This window comes from Balaenoptera ricei, chromosome 11 (assembly GCF_028023285.1).
Source record: "Balaenoptera ricei isolate mBalRic1 chromosome 11, mBalRic1.hap2, whole genome shotgun sequence".
In the NCBI taxonomy this organism is placed as follows: Eukaryota; Metazoa; Chordata; class Mammalia; order Artiodactyla; family Balaenopteridae; genus Balaenoptera; species Balaenoptera ricei.
Genome location: NC_082649.1, coordinates 8,451,509 through 8,468,628, shown reverse-complemented (window position 1 = coordinate 8,468,628; position 17,120 = coordinate 8,451,509). Strand labels below are relative to the sequence as shown.

General features: G+C 44.7%; 1 protein-coding gene across 1 annotated transcript; it reads left to right on the top strand.

Moving 5' to 3' along the window:
- Nucleotides 1-2,393: 2,393 nt before the first annotated feature.
- Nucleotides 2,394-8,901, top strand: GCM2 (glial cells missing transcription factor 2). Its single transcript, XM_059940643.1, has 5 exons — nt 2,394-2,483; nt 5,855-6,107; nt 6,244-6,356; nt 6,784-6,909; nt 7,963-8,901. The coding sequence occupies exons 1-5, from the start codon at nt 2,394-2,396 to the stop codon at nt 8,899-8,901; spliced, it is 1,521 nt and encodes a 506-aa protein (XP_059796626.1).
- The last annotated feature ends 8,219 nt before the right edge of the window (nt 8,902-17,120 follow it).

Here is a 17,120-nt window from a genome sequence, read left to right as displayed (position 1 = left end):
GGAAAAAAAGTATTTCATTAATTGATTTAGCTTTAACTTTTAAAAAATTGTACTTATTTATATTTTTGAAGGGTAAGGACTCTCTAGAAATAATCCAAAGCTACAGAGACAAGAAATAGTCTTAACAATGGTTACAATAAGACCAGAAATTAGTTTCCATGAATTCTCAGAAGTAATTTTAAGTTAGTTTTTGAAGTTATGTTAAAAACATTTTAAAGAGTACATTATCTTAAACTTCACAAAGAAATGTCAGTTTGTAAATAAATAGAGAAGTGTCAGTAATTTTAACCTTTGAAAAACAAAACAACGCAAAAAAGCAACTGAATAACAGGAGCTGCCGGGCCTTTGGTAGGCGGTTAATATGATGAAAGTTTGTGGATGAAACCAGTAGGTGAAGAGTGAACGCGTTTCCTCCTTTCCTCCCAGACCTTCGCGGCAACTCTGTGAGAGTGATTTTAACCAGAAACGCTGACCGACACGACCAAAGAGAACTTTGGGGACGAGGGGGTGGGAGGAGGCTGGGGGATGAACTAGTCACTTTCTTCTTTGAGAACTTCGCGCCTCTGCTTGGGGGTGGGGGAAGGGTGGGGAGAAATCCCAGCTTGAAACCAAAGAAGAAAATTCGTGTAATTACCCAAATCTGGCCTTTCCCGTCTCGAGAGTTCTCTGCCGGTCGGCGGCTCAGTGTCGAACTTCACTATCGGGTTGACTTTTCTAACAGGTCTGACTGTGCCCCTGACCAGGGAGGTTAAGAGGACCGGGAGCGGGGACGAGGTTCGCTTCCTGGGGTTGTAAGGGCGCATCTGCTTTTCCCGCCTTTCGCCAAAAGAAGAGGCTGTAATCCTGCAGCGGGCGCTGGCCTGGGCGCCCTCCCCGCCGGCTCCCAAGTAGCATTCAGTCCGCGCACCCGGTGCGCGCTCGGCGATGCTGAGTCTAGGGCCCGCAGGTCTCGGGATCTGCCGGCATGTAGGTTGCGTGCATCCTCCTCTAACAATGATCCGCCTTTAGAGGCCGGCGTCTCCCTGGCTACGGCTGGGAACTGGAGCGTGTAGCCCGCAGAACAAGGGCGCAAGGAATAAACTCCGGACACCCACCTTCCCTTGCTGCCCAGAGCGGCTAAAGAGCGACTTAAGCCACTTCAATCGGTTTCTTGTATTGGGCGCTTCCAACCACCCTAATGAAACGGAGGCACAGGTGAGGAAGGCCTGGGCGCCGCCCTGGGGAGCCCACGGCGCCCTGCGCTCTCACCTGGTTCCTCCGGTCTCCAGGAAGCCTCCGCAGACGGAAGGGGGGTAAATAGAAGGTTGTCGTGGTGTTTTCACGACAATACCGATGCAGACTATTTTTTTAAAGGGTCCTTTCAGGTGGATGGCGATTGAGAACTCCCTGAGCCCCAAATCCTCTTTCAAACAGATAAGGAAACAGGCTCAGAAGTAGCCGAGGCGGCAGAGAGAACTACGGGTTTGGGGGCAGAACTCAGCCCCTTTCTCCCCCTCCGCCTCCCCCTAGCTCATCTCCCCCACCTTCTCCGGGTTCACTTTCCAGGACTCTCTTCCCACGGGGCCAGGTCTCTCCGCAGCCCCCGGGAGCAGGCGGCCTCCTAGGCCGACGACCACACGGGGACCTTCGGCACCCCCTCGGGCGTCCCTCGTCCCCTCCCCCCGAAGATGAGCACAGATTCCAGACCACGCACACCAGCTACAACAAAATCTCGGGAAAGGGCCGGCCCAAAGCCAGCTGGCTCGGGCGCATCCACTCAGTCGAGGGCGCGCGGCAGCCGAGGCTCTTGCAGGTGGTGTCCGAGCTGCCAGGGAGTGGAGTACGGTCTCTCGGGACTTTGCTGCAAAGGCTCTGTCTGAAAAGCCTCCCTCTAGATCCAATCCGAAACCCCAGAGGCGGGGCGCGGTTAGGGAGACAAAAATGATTTTCAACTTACACTCCAACCTCCCCCCGCCCTGGCCCGCCTTGGCTTCAGTTTCCCGTCACCCCAAGGGCTCAGGTCAACCTCCCCCTCCGTCCCCAGTTCTGCCCGGGAGGGGATGACGGGCCCTGCGAGGGCCCGGAGCGTGGGAGCTGGCGGGTGAGCGAGGAAAGGCGGAGCGGGGCGGGATGGGGAGGGACGGGGTGCATCCGTATAAACGTGCGGGCAGCTGCCGGGCGCCCGCGCTGCGCTCCGAGGGGCGACCTCTCAGCACCGCGGCCGAGGACATGGCTCCGCCCGGGTCCTTAACCCTTGTCCGCCGCTTCTGGATTTCGACATCCGTCTCTCTGTCTCTGTCTCTCTCCACTCTCCTATAAGACAGGGGGAGAATCACCTTGGGCACCTCTGGGTTGGTTTGTTTTTCTTCTGTCTTTCAGGATCCTGGGCGGAGAGCGCCCGCGAGGAGGGCCAGATGCCGGCGGAGGCGGGGCAGCAGGCGGACGGTGCGTGTTCCCACGGGACGAAGCCCAGCTGGGACATCAACGACCCGCAGATGCCTCGGGTGCGTGAGACCCCCGCGCGCGCGGCGCTGTCCATCCAAGGAGGAGGGATGTCCTTGCAGAGACTGTGGACAGACCTCACCTCCACCCCCAAACACACCCCCCTGAGAGTCCTCCAGTGTGCAGGGACTGCACGGACGGCAGAGCTGGGTTCAGAGATGTGTCTTCTCCCAGCTCTTACCTCGCGCTTGTTAGAAAACACAGCGAAAGCAACAGGAACTGTCAATCAGGCTCCAAGTTCCAGGTCATCTGGCGGGAGCCGGACACCTCGTCCTTCACTTTCTTTTAACCGAGGTGGAAATCCGCTGAGTCTCTCCTTATCCATTCTTTGCCATCCACGAGAAAGGTAGGGGAGAATCTTGGCTAATGTAGACACCAGTGCTTCTCACGCAGCAAAACTGTGAGATAGGACCGTAAATCGCGGTGACCCGACTCTTAAACAGCAGGACTTGGGCCATCGGACGCCTGCCCCGGCTGCCTGGATGAAGCGCGGCTCCTGGGGGGCCTCTATAGTCATGCCAACCAGGGCACAGGCGCCCGGAGAGCCCCTGGAATCCGGCTTTTGGACGCAACTTCTGAGATTACTTCTCTAATGACAAGGAAATCACCATCATCCCTTTAGGGTGAATTTGTTTTATTTTGTTTTGTTTTAACCGAACGAAGCGGTTTGGAGCCTAGTACAGGGAATGAGCTGGGCAGTTATAACTGGTCATACTGGTTTGGGGCAAAAACTGAAAAGTGACTTTAAAGTCCTGGGTGTAGGTGGAGGGAGAGTTAGCAGCGACCTGGGAAGCATTCGCAAAGGTGGATTCCTGGCAATGCTGTGGTATAGGGGTAAGAGACTTGGCCTTTATTCAGCATCTACTGTGTGCCGCGTATAACAATTCATTAGCAAGGTTGTCTAGCCTCTCAAAGAGATCAGTACTTTTGGGGATGTATGTATTTGCAGTAAGTTTGTTTATTTTCAAGTCTGCCTACTTTAGAGTCACACTGTGCCATTTTTGTGAAAGTGGACCACAGTACAGAAAGGGCATCTCGTTCTCACTGACTTCTGTCCGCATACATCTTCATAGGGAAGAAAATCTAATCTTGCATTCTAGAAAAGAGCCACATCCAAATGAGGGAAGGATGGTTCCTCTCACGAGTATTATTCTAGACTTCCCATGTAAATGTGAATAATTTTTCCTCTGGGAGATTGGTTTTTAAACAGAGAGAAAGTGTGTGTGTGTGTGACATCTCAAAAGAGGCAGGTGCACTGGGCTATAGAAGGAGAACTGGAGAAAGAGGGTCCTAGCCCTGCTCTGGCTAACCAAAGGAGGAAGCGCTAAACTAGCTGTATGACCTTGAGACCGTTCCTGAATTTGCCTTAGTCTCAGGTTGCTCACCTGTCATCAAGCCGTGGAATTAGATAACAATCTTAAATTGTCGTCCAGATCTACTGTCATGTTCAGTGCGTGCACGCCTGTCTGTATGTGACCACATGTGCTCCCCTGCACCAAGACATTAGAGCAAATGAAACCCAATCTAGGAGTCCTCCATTCTTGTTTTGATTTTAAAATGCAGTCTCTGTGTCTTCCTTTTCAGTGTCACTGCTTTGGTAGTGGGGGTCTAGTCTGTACCCTTGCAGGGGAGTGCGAACAAAACATTCTCTTCTGGAAAACTGTCTATTTGTTACTAAGGTCCTTAAATTGAAATATTCACTTTAAAAACAAAGATATAGCATTTAGCATAAACTTAGAGTTGATAGCACATCATTATATATTTCATTTGTGATGTACCTTAAGTTAATGTATTGATTTATGTCAATTATATTTCTGAGAAAAGATAAATAATGCCTATTAGTAATAATAATGATTTCAACAATATCTCTGCGGTTTTGGAAACAAAATTGCCCGTTTACCTATACACTGTTAGAATGTACAATACTAACGTGGTACACAAGTCTGAACTGTCCAACTAAGAATACTTTTGCTTTGCAGATGTTGGATCTAATTATCCTGGGCTGGGGGAAGGGAGAGAAGGTGTAAATGGCTTATTACTGCGATAATAGTTTTCTGAGCCTCTATCACACCAGGAAGGTCAGTGGGGCCTGGCTGCCACGGATCTTCTCTTTAAACCCCAGCTCTGCCACTGGAGAAGGTTATCCATCTAACGTCCTCTTCCTTATCTATTAAATAAGAGAAAGGATGGGTGCCTAGGAGGCAAAGCTGTTGTGAGGATTGTAGATACTGCATAATGTGGCTTTATGGGCCATACTGTCTCTGTCCCAAATACTCAACTCTGCACTGTAGTGTGAAAACAGCCACAGGCCATACATAGACAAATGTACATGGCCATGTCCCATTACAACTTTATTTATGGATACCGAAGTTTGAATTTCATACGATTTTCGTGTGTCACAAAATGTAATTCTTTTGATTTTCCCCCCAACCATTAAAAAATATAAAAATCATTCTTAGTTTGTGGGCTGTACTAAAACAAGTGGCAGGCTGGATTCGGCCCATGGTCCCTAGTTTGTACAGGAGACATATTGCAGTATAAATAATGCATAATATGGACAAAGGACCACCAAACGTGAACAGTAAAGCGGTGCTCAGTATCTTATATATAACATTATTTTAGCCATGCAGTTCTTTGTGTAGTAGAATGACAGTCCGTATTGCTCTGGGAAGAGGTTAGCTAAGCAGGCGCCACCAAATGCTCGGGTTTACCTTATGGTTAGGCTGTCATCACAACACCCTTGTAAACCTGGAGGGCTAATTTGGGAAACTGTTCATGTCTCTCTGATGTTGTGCTGGGTATCAAGCCAAGAGCTTTTGAAGAAAAAGCACTGGATGGAAGTAAAGATATTTACAGGCTCAACTGTATGTCAGTGATAGAACTTTCCAATCACTTTTTGCCCTGGTGCTTTACTGCTTAACTGGAAAATATCTGTAACATTTAAATACACCGAGAAGTGGTATCACATAGTGGTAAGGAGAATAGGCTCTGGAGTCAAATTGTGAGGGCTCAAATCCTAGAGCCAAGTCTTACTAGCTGTGTGACCTTGGGCAAGTCAATGAAGCTCTCTGGTCTCCATTTACTATTCTATTAAATGGGGATAATAATAGTACCTATTGTCTGTATGCAGTATGAAGGCTAGATGAACGAATACATGTACAGCTTTTTAGAAGATAAGCACTATGTAAGCATCAATTTACAGCCAGTTGTCAGAAGGGCATACACAGGATGAGTGACATTTTCTAAGAGCATAGTTTCTGGAATTAAAAAGACTCAGATTTTATCCTAACGTGCTTGGGGAAGATTAAAACCGTGCTGTCTCTGGTTCGGGCTTGATAAACTTGACTACCCGTCCTTCTGGGCGCCTTCCCAGGAGCCGGCCCACTTCGACCGCTTCTGCGAGTGGCCGGACGGCTACGTGCGCTTCATCTACCGCAGCGACGAGAAGCAGGCGCAGCGCCATCTGAGCGGCTGGGCCATGCGGAATACCAACAACCACAACGGCCACATCCTCAAGAAGTCGTGCCTGGGCGTGGTGGTGTGTGCGCGGGACTGCGCCCTGCCCGGCGGCTCCCGTCTGCAGCTGCGGCCTGCCATCTGCGACAAGGCCAGGCTGAAGCAGCAGAGTGAGCTATGGGACTGGGAACGGGGTGGCCTTGCGGTCGTGAGTTCCCTCTTCCCAGCGAATTTCCCCTTCCTTCCTTCCTTCCGTAGGGTCTGGGGTCAGGGTGTTATTAGTATTTCTTGCCTCTGGCTTTGCAGAGAAGGCATGCCCCAACTGTCATGCTGCTTTGGAATTGATCCCCTGTCGAGGGCACAGCGGGTACCCTGTAACCAACTTTTGGCGGCTTGATGGCAACGCGATATTTTTTCAGGTAGGTGGGGGGACACCACGGTTTGTGATGGACATTCTCATCATGTCACAGGGACCAAACCACCTGCCATGTGTCTCAGGAGCCCTGGACCAGACCAGATACAGCTCTGGTGGCCAGAAATAGGTGCTGGGGCTCCCAGGGCCTTACCAGGCTCCTAGGAATTAGTTCACCTACTGTGTGCTCTCTAAGGGGGAGAGGGTGAACCTAGATATAGTTGTTTTCATATGGCAAAAGGACTGTTAGGTCATCTTTTAAGATGTCTATTATTATTGGTGCACTTTTATTTGTTCAACAATGTTTTTCCCTGTCTCTCTGAAAAAACAAAAAACAAACAACTTGGGGTATTGGGAAAGGCACACTCAATTTTTGATCAGTGTTGCCAGCTTCCCTCAGAGGAATAATGTGATTCATCTCCTTATTAATGCAGGCCAAGGGAGTTCATGATCACCCAAGACCAGAGAGTAAATCAGAGACAGAAGCTAGAAGAAGTGCTATCAAGAGACAAATGGCTTCTTTTTACCAACCCCAGAAAAAGAGAATTCGAGAACCCGAGGTAATAGGGAGCTGTCGTTACACTTGTGGTCTGTGTTCACCATCATTACCAAATGCACTGAGAATTATGTAAGATGTGAATGTCATACCTTCATTTAAAAGGTTTGATTTTATGTGAAAATTATATATCTCTAACAATGTCATTGAATCAACATTTTGAATAGGGTTTCTAATTCCTTCTTCTTCTTGATAAAAAAGCAGAATATCTCTACAGTTAATGATAGAGTGAGGATGTGAGCTGACATCCTAATACAAGGGCAATTATCGAATGGTCATACAGAAAGAAATAGGTGCATACCAATGACTTAACGGTGCATCTTTGAGAGGGTCCTTTACATTGTTTACATAGAACAGATAAAATTTCTTTGGGCAACTTGATCCAGTTTGGCTGTTCAACCACAGTATGCCAAGGAGGCAGAATATTAGTTTGAGATAAGAGACAGTGGCCTTGTTTGAGCACTTTCTATGTGCCAGGCACATAGGGTTTAAGTCTTACATGTGAATTGGTCACAAAAGCCTTAAGAAGAAATTACTGTTATTAAGCCCCATTTTTTTAACACCTTTATTGGAGTATAACTGCTTTACAATGGTGTGTTAGTTTCTGCTGTATAACAAAGTGAATCAGCTATACATATACATATATCCCCATATCTCCTCCCTCTTTAAGCCCCATTTTTAAGTGAGGAATCTGAGGCTCAGAGAGGTTAAGTAACTCGTTCAGTCCATGAGGGACAGTCAGGATTTGAACCCGGGTCTGCGTCAGGCTCCTGAGCCTCTGCTGTATGCACCTAGTATCGGGAGAACAGACCATCTGCCACTCAGACCCACCCTGCCTGGCCACCATGGACCCTCCTGGTTCAGCAGCGTGGAATCCAAGCCTGAGCTCAAGCTGTGAAGTTCCTGGACCCTGTGCTCAGATCACGTTTCTGAGCTCCTGACACACAGCCCACCGACTGAAAGCTTGTTATTTGGTTGGTTGACGACTCTTACAGGTGAGGGTGTCCACGCAATTAACATCTTTATTTACAAATAAAAATTGGTGTCATTTCTTTAGGCAGGAGAGAATCAAGATAACGGTGGCCATTTCAGCAACATACCTTCCCTGGAAAACCCCGAGGAGTTTGACATAATTCCTGACACTGGCTTCCCTGTTCCAGGACAGCCGTGCTTTTCCTTTCCGAACTCGGATGCTTACAAAGCTACCTGTGACCTAGCTGCCTTTCAAGGAGATGTAGTACCACCCTTTCAGAAATATCCAAACCCAAGAATCTTTTTGCCTAGGCCACCCTGCAGCTATGAATTGGCAGGCCCTGGTTACACAAATTCAGGCCCGTATCCCACCCTCTATAAAGATGCCAGCAGTATTCCTGATGACACAGACTGGGTTCACCTGAATGAGCTGCAACACAACATCAGCTCCTACGGCAGCTTTGAGAGAAGCTTTGATTTCACCAGTAAACAGCCTGGCTGGAAACCAGCTCTTGGAAAAGCTGACCTTGGGGAGAGCACTGACCATGGACAGTTCCAGGCCGTGGCCACTCGCCCTTATTACAACCCAGAGCTTCCCTGCAGGTACCTCACGACGGCCCCACCAGCTGCCCCAGCCCTACAGACAGTAATCACCACCACCACCAAAGTGTCCTACCAGGCCTACCAGCCCCCTGCTCTGAAATGCTGTGACACTGTGCGGGAAGTTAAGAGCCTTTCTGGCTGTAACTATGATACTGAAAACACCCAAATGTCCATCTACCCGGAAGACTTGGACCTTCCAGCTACTGTCGCCATGGCAGCCTCTCCAACAGCATCACTTCCTTTGAAAATTCCTGGAGATTGCCGGGCCATCAGACACACTTTGCCTTTTCCTCAAGACTCAGCACCCTCCTGGACAGACGGAGCAGAGACATGGGATGTGTGTCCATCTGGACTGGGGTCTACAATTGGTTATTCAGAGAGAATCAGTCCGTTCTTTAGCTATGACCATGAGGACTTTTGAACAACAGTCCTGGGGCACAGCATAAGATTGGTCTCCATGCAGGCAGTAGAACATGACATGGCAACTCTCTCTTAAGTTGGGAGATTCATTTAGCATGCAAAGAAATATATATATTATATATGTATATATATAATAGTAAAACCAATTATCAGTGGAGTAAATTATAGGTTGGAAATGTTTAGATAATATAGGGAAATCTTGCACAGCATTTTACTTACTTTTTTTTTTTTTTTCTGCCATGCCACTCGGCTTGTGGGACCTTAGTTCCCAGACCAGGGATCGAACCCGGGCCCCCTGCAGTGGAAGCGCAGAGTCCTAACCGCTGGACCGCCAGGGAAGTCCCTGCACGGCATTTTCAAACCCATTACAGCACATAGAATTAGGTCTGGAATGAGACTGTTCCAAATGAACAAATAAGCATGAAAGTTAATGCGCTAACTAAGTCCATTTAGTTTGTTAGCTGGAGTAGAAGTCAAGAATCCTGGTTCTCACTCCAAGCTTTTCCCCATTGGATCATATTAAGGAATTTCACAAATCTCTCTTCGGCCCTTAGGGGTTGTCAAAATAGCTTCGGGGGCTTCCCTGGTGGCGCAGTGGCTGAGAATCTGCCTGCCAATGCAGGGGACACAGGTTCGAGCCCTGGTCTGGGAAGATCCCACATGCCGCGGAGCAACTGGGCCCGTGAGCCACAACTACTGAGCCTGCGCGTCTGGAGCCTGTGCCCCGCAACGGGAGGGGCCGCGATAGTGAGAGGCCCACGCACCGCGATGAAGAGTGGTCCCTGCACCACGATGAAGAGTGGCCCCCGCTTGCCGCAACTAGAGAAAGCCCTCGCACGAAACGAAGACCCAACACAGCTAAAAAAATAAAATAAATAAATAAATAATGTAGCTATTAAAAAATTAAAAAAAAAAAAAAAAGCTTCGGGAAGAAATCTTTACAATCTTATCTCCTGAGTCATTTCATAAGATTTTATTTAGCATTTACAACCTGTTAAAATAACTTCAGGAAGTAATTTTGATCATTTTACCTGCAAAGTATATATCTATAGCTTTTTAAGAAATCTACCGTGTTGCAATGATAAAGTGCAGTTGTTTTTAAGAGAATTTTGTTTTCCAGTATCAGCTGAATACCTTTTCTTAACATTTATGAATGTTTTCCTAACAGAGACAGCCTAACACTGATGATATGTATTTAATGCATTTTTATTGTACTATAATATACATTTTTTCCAGTTAGGTTTCAAAATTAGAATAGAGATGTTTTATTCAAATTTAGCTTTACTGTTCCTTTGTTACTCCTCATAAATGTAATTGATAATGTTATTCAATTAAACATAATGAAGACATTTAAAAATAATGTAGCTGATGCTTGAGTTATTTCAAACCAAAAATAGGAAAAAAATGTTCATATTATAACCTGGGAAACAGTTGTTATAGTAGATTACACATATTAGTTTATTTAAGTTTTGTACTTTATTTTAATTTTTATTTATTTATGGCTGTGTTGGGTCTTCATTTCTGTGCGAGGGCTTTCCCTAGTTGTGGCAAGCGGGGGCCACTCTACTTTATTTTAGAAAAAAACTATTTGCTATGCTGATAACGGAAATCCTCTTCAAAACAGTGCGCATACGTGCACACACACACACACTTTTGCACAGCTCCCAATGCTTAAGTGAAAATATTCAGTTTTCAAATAAAAACTAACTACGTAAATAAATTTTTGAGAATGGAGTGGGGGAAGGATTATCCTCAAATTTGCATAGAATACCCAATTTGCACAACTAAATTGCAGTAAATCAGATGCCATTTTAAATTTTGGACCCTTACATACTGCTCACCTGATTCAGAAAGCCCTCATACCCTGATGTAATAAATACATGCAGTACTGGCCACAAGATTAAATAAATATCAGCACACGCCTATTCCCTAGCCAGCTTTTCCTCAAAGGAAAAGATGCCTAGTACACTCATGGACTAGTTTTTTCTTTAGACTTCCATTGCCAACACTCGCAGCTTCTAATCACACCTAACATTTATATAGCACTTATGTGGGGCCAGACACTGTTCTAAGCCCTGAACATGTATTAATTTATTTAATCTTCATAACAGTCCTCTGAGCTACCTGAGAGAGGCCAAGTGATTTTCACAGTAAGTGGCAGAGCTGGAATTTGAATTCATCTCCAGAGACCCTGCTTTTAAGCACCACATTACATTAGCTTTGATTAGTTATTTATCAATGAAATCCCATTCGTACTTAGCAAGCGTTGTACTTGGCATGAAGTAGAGAGTTTTATTACTTCTAAGCATTTACGTCCTAACACTGGATGCAAAGGATCCATGCAGCGTGGGTAGAAAGGGCAGGGAAGGGAGTGAGCAGACTCTAGGCAAAGCCCCGAGGTACACATTTCCCAAAGTGTGGTACAAGTGTGCTCTGGGTTACAGGGTGGTTCTACACGGTCCGCAAATATTTTATGTTAATAGTTATGGATTTATTTTAATGTGTAATAGGGAAAGATATAAATAACACATCAAACCTATGATTTCAGGATATTTTTGCCTAGACGAAGCAAAACAATGTTTGTTTTTGTTTTAAGGCAAGGTAATGTAAGGGAAAATATTAAGCAAATAATAGCACAGATGTTACAAGAAAATGCAAAAAAGGAAATCATCAAAATGGTTGGGAGCTTGTGCTCTGTTGCCTGTGCTTAGTCATGCTGGCTCTGCACCTTTGTAAAAGAGGGTTGCCTACCTAGAGCCTGAAATATACAGTGATAGCCCATTCTCGAGGCTCTGCCTCCCAGGCTTGACCTTTAAAGGTATGACATTTTTCATTCACACAAAGATAAAAAGTTGCAGAACAGAGAATAACATTTGTCATGTTGGAGGTTTATTGATGGACCTACCCGGACAACTGCTAGAACAAAGGACTATCACATCCCCTCTGGGGTCTGGCCAACCCCAAGAAGTTTGCAGCTATCAGCTATACTCCCTCCCCTTTTAGTATAAAAGGAGCCTGAATTCTAACTTGGGTAAGATTCTTTAGGACACTAGCCTGCCATCTTCTCTGTCTGCTGGCTTTCCGAATAAAGTCGCTATTCCTTGCCCTAACACCTTGATTTATTGGCCTGTCACTCAGCAAGCGGTATGAGCTTGGACTCAGTAACAATAGTTTCCTAGAGCAAGGGGTCAGGGGGCCGAAAATAATTGACTCAGCTGAAAATGGGAAGTGGTGATGACAAGATTGCATAAAGCTGGAGCCTACGGGGCAAACAAGCCCAGGTGTGACGTTGGTCATCTGCAAGTTTAACCCCAGTATTGAGGAGTCCAGAGAGTGGGCAACACTCAGGAGCCAAGCTGTGGGACTTGATCCCAGGGAAGGGGGTGAAGACAGAACATACCTCAAGTGTTGGCTGGGGGCCCCAGCTACACCATCCTCCAAGGAGCCAGGGTCCAGGGCAGAGTGTCTGTGTAGCACAGATGAGTTCTTGCAAACTGAGCCACCTGAAGAAGGCGCAGGAAGATTTAGACTCTGGGTCATATCTATTGCTCTAAAAAACTGATCTTATTAGGGAGCAAAAGAGTTTTCTGGAAAATGAAAGGAAGTAGGAAACTTACAAGGGCCTAAATGTTATATTACTAATACGAAATATTAATTATGACTATGAGTTATGAGTAATAACTATTTGATTCCTAATTTAAAGCCTTCAAATGCGGCCGGTGTGAATTAGAGCAGCCAAAGCTTCTGACATAACTTTGTTCTGATCAGCTCATGATTGGGTTGAGCCCAAGCCTTCAATCAGACCCCTGACTATATCAGCTACTGAGAGCAGAGGAGGATAATGCAAAGGAGGTGAGGCCAGGCTGAGAGGTGACACCTGTGATCAACTGTCCCCAGTTAGACTTAACCAGTGCCACGGGACACTGAACAGAAACACAAGTTATTCACTTGCTAACCATTCTTTCCTCTCCATGAACAGTGCATAGTCTTGGAGTAGACTTGATATACTTACTTGGAAGAACTTCAAAGTATTGAACCTAACCTCTGACAAATTGTTTCTATGGAACATCTGTTGGAGAAGCTAACAGAATTCTTTTCAAATTTTAGGTTCTTATGGAATGATTTTAACTAATATTCTGTGAGACGTTGTGCTAAGAAAACCACTGGAAATAGAATTTACAAGCAACAAAAGAAAGATTGATAAATGGTCTCTCACTGCCTCTATCTTTCTATGGTTCACAACATCCCTCTTCACATCAGAATCACCTGGGGAGCCTTAACAATCCTAGTATCAAGGTTGCACCCCAGGGACTTCCACGGTGGTGCAGTGGTTAAGAATCTTCCTGCCAATATAGAGAACACAGGTTCGATCCCTAGTCTGGGAACTAAGATCCCACGTGACTCGCGGCACGGCAAAGAAAAAAAAAAAGTATCAATTAATTATAGCAAATATACAACACTAAAGTTAGATGTTAATAATAGGGGAAACTGGGTGCAGGGCATACGTGAACTCTGTACTATTTTTTCCATTATTTTGTAAATGTAAAACTCTTCGAAAAAATAAGGTCTATTTAAAGTAAAAAATAGGGACTTCGCTGGTGGTCCAGTGGTAAAGAATCCACCTTCCAATGCAGTGGTAAAGAATCCACCTTCCAATGCAGGGGACATGGGTTTGATCTCTGATAGGGGAACTAAGATCCCGCAAGCCGTGGGGCAACTAAGCCCACACACGACAACTACTGAGCTCGTGCACCTCAACTAGAGACCCCCAGCCACAAACTACAGAGCCCACGTGCCCTGGAACCCGCGCCACAACTGGAGAGAAGCCCACGTGCCACAACGAAGATCCCGTGTGCTGCAACTAAGACCTGACGCACCCAAAAAATAAATTAAAAAGAAAAAAGTAAAAAATAAATATTCCTCCTCCTGGGTCCCACCTTTGACAGCAAAATCCCAGGCACAAAGGAATGACAGAGCAGAGCCTTTCACTAGGACAAAAATGTCCTTATCTATGTATCAAAAACCTTATGTCCCGCTTATGTCCTATTTAAAGGCATTTTTTCTTGTATAGGATTTTGATCAGACTGGTGGTGCTTGGACCAAATTTAGCAAGAACCAATAGGATATATCTCTAGATGAGTATATATATATACACACACACACACACACACACACACACACATATATATATATATATATACAGAGAGAGAGAGAGAGAGAGAGAGAGATTTTAAGAAATTGGCTCACAGTTGTGGGGTCTGACCAGTCAGAAATCTGTAAGGCAGGCCCACAGGCTGGAAATTCTGGCAAGAGGTGATGTTACAGTCTTGAGTCCAAATTCTGCAGGGCAGCAGGCTGGAAACTCAGGCAGGGTTTCTAGTTCCAGTCTTGAGGCAAAATTGCTTCTTCTTCAGGCAACCTCTGTCTTTCCTCTTAAGACCTTCAACCGACTGGATGAGGTCCAGGCACATGATGGAGGGCAATCTGCTTTTATTCGAAGTCGACCAATTTAAATGTGAATCACATCTGTGAACACCTTCACAGAAACATCTAGAATAATGTTTGACCAAACAACTTAGTCTAGCCAGTAACCTCATAAAATTAACCATCCCACTTGATAAAGGTGGATTAAAGGGACCAGGGATATTTAGCTTAGAAGAAAAGACTCAGATGGGACATGATAAAATCTAGAAATATTTGCAGTCACCTCCAGCAGAGATGGGATTGTAGTATAGTGTGGCATTTAGGGTCATGGGCTTCAGATATAACTGAAAATAGTAAGCAGAGAAAGGATTCCGCCAGGGCTTCCACAGCTGTTTAGAGGGAGCTGGGATTTGGACCCAGCCCTTCCATGCACCGTGAACATGGGGAAGGCAGTTCCTTTTTGGGAAGAAATGAGGGCTGTAGTTCCATCCTCTCAGGGGAACTGAAATCTCTCCTTCTTATTCAGGGGCAGAGGTTCTAAATTATTTGGAGGATTTGTACAGAAATATGGGAAACGTGCTTTACAATCTAAAATAATTAAGAGTGAAAGTGAGCCAGAAAAAAGGATGTGGTCTAGAAGTTTGCTTAGAAGCAACCCACCTAAGACACGCAGGAAAAGACTGGAGAAAAACGCATCAGATTAAGCAAAAGTGGTTTGTTATCATAGAATCTTTTCCATGGATCTTGGAATCCATGAATTGAGCTAAGCCCTCTGAGAATGGGACTCAGGACATCCTTAGAAGGAAGATACATGGTAAGACTCCAACATTTCCAATATCGATTCCATCACACATCTCCTGTTTTGTATTCTTCCATGATTCCCTCTGGACAAAAGTTCAGGCCAGACTTACAAACTGCCTAAACATAAAACACAGCTTAGAATACTTAGACTTTAAAGGCTTGGTTTGTTTTGACAAAATTTAATTAGCATAATTTAAGATTAGACCAGATTATGCATTAAAAAACTAAAATATATTTTATGTGGAGAAGAAAAGAGAACTAATAATACGCAAAGTTAATATATGTAAGACTTTGTCTGCTCATTAGCATGGTAACCTCACCATAGTAATCTGTAACTCTTACTTTGCTACTATTTGGTAGCAAGTGATATTCTTCTACACTCTGCACTGCCGGTGGAAAATATTGAAGAGATACGCATGATTGTCATGAGACCCTGGAGATTCATTTCTTTAATGAGGACAAGTTGCCTTGAGTCTGGGAAATGTTATACCAAGCATTTGCTGAACTTGAAGGGCGGGGCAAGTGGTGACAGAATAACAAATGTTATCAGCGACCTGTATCAGTTGTGCGAATGCCAGGAAAATAATTTCAAGGTGATTTCTCAGGTATTTGTAATAGGTTGTAAATCAAAAATGGCTGCTGGCTAGTAACATCAGGCATTCCAAAACCTTGAGTTTCTAGAGTATTCCTTGGACTGTAAATGTAAAAGTTGTTCTCAAAAATATAAATATGCCTACTTTAAATAATCCAGCAAAGAATGGATAAATATAATTTGAACTCCCCCAGTTACCTCTTACTCTTCAAGTGTTCTCCAAGGAAAATTCTAAACTAAGTAAGAAATCAGTTCTAAAATGTAGAACTGGGGAATTCCCTGGCGGTCTGGTGGTTAGGACTCCATGCTTCCACCGCAGGGATCACGGGTTTGATCTCTGGTCGGTGAACTAAGATCCCACAAGCCACGTGGCACACACCCCCCCTCTAGAAAAAGTAGAAATGGAGTAAGGGATGAATTCTTCTTGTTTTAATTGGACATTTGCAGTGGTGATATATCTATATCAACTGAGTTGGGGACAGCTGAAGGGGGAGCACTTTGGGGAAGTGGGGCAAGGAGAGAGTATAGGAGCTGAGTTTGAACATGTTAAGTTCAAACTCTTAGATTTCTAAGTGAAGTGTTGAGTAGGCTGTTGGCATCTGAGTCTAGAGTTCAGGATGGAGGCACAGATTTGGAGATACAAGTTTGGGAATCGTCAGCATACAATCAAACTTGTAATTGGTAGGTTGTAAAATGCTATTCAAATATAAAGTATCATTACCTAGTAATTACTCATGAATATAACACAGCAGCAATCATTGACCCACTAACCCTTCTGTTTGGAACATCAAAGATACTTTTTGAAGAATGAAATAATGCCATTTGCAGTAACATGGATGGACCGAGAGAAGTAAGTCCAACAGAGAAAGACAAATATCGTATGATATCCCTTATATGTGGAATCTAAAAAAAATGATAAAAATGGACTTATTTACAAAACAGAAACAGACTCACAGACACAGAAAACAAACTTAAGGTTACCAGAAAGGAAAGGGGGGAGGGATAAATTAGGAGTTTGGGATTAGCAGACACACACTACTATATATAAAATAGATAAGCAACAAGGTCCTACTGTATAGCACAGGGAACTGTATTCAATATCTTATAATAAACTATAATGGAAAAGAATCTGAAAAAGAATATATATATCTGAATCACTTCGCTGTATACCAGAAACTAACAGAACATTGTAAATCAACTATACTTCAATTTTTTTAAAGTTACTTTTTTTTTTTTTTTAAAGGATGCAGTATTTTGTGTTTTTTTTTTTTTTTTAATAAATTTATTTATTTATTTTTGGCTTTGTTGGGTCTTCGTTTCTGTGCGAGGGCTTTCCTAGTTGTGGCAAGTGGGGGCCACTCTTCATCGCGGTGCGCGGGCCTCTCACTATCGCGGCCTCTCTT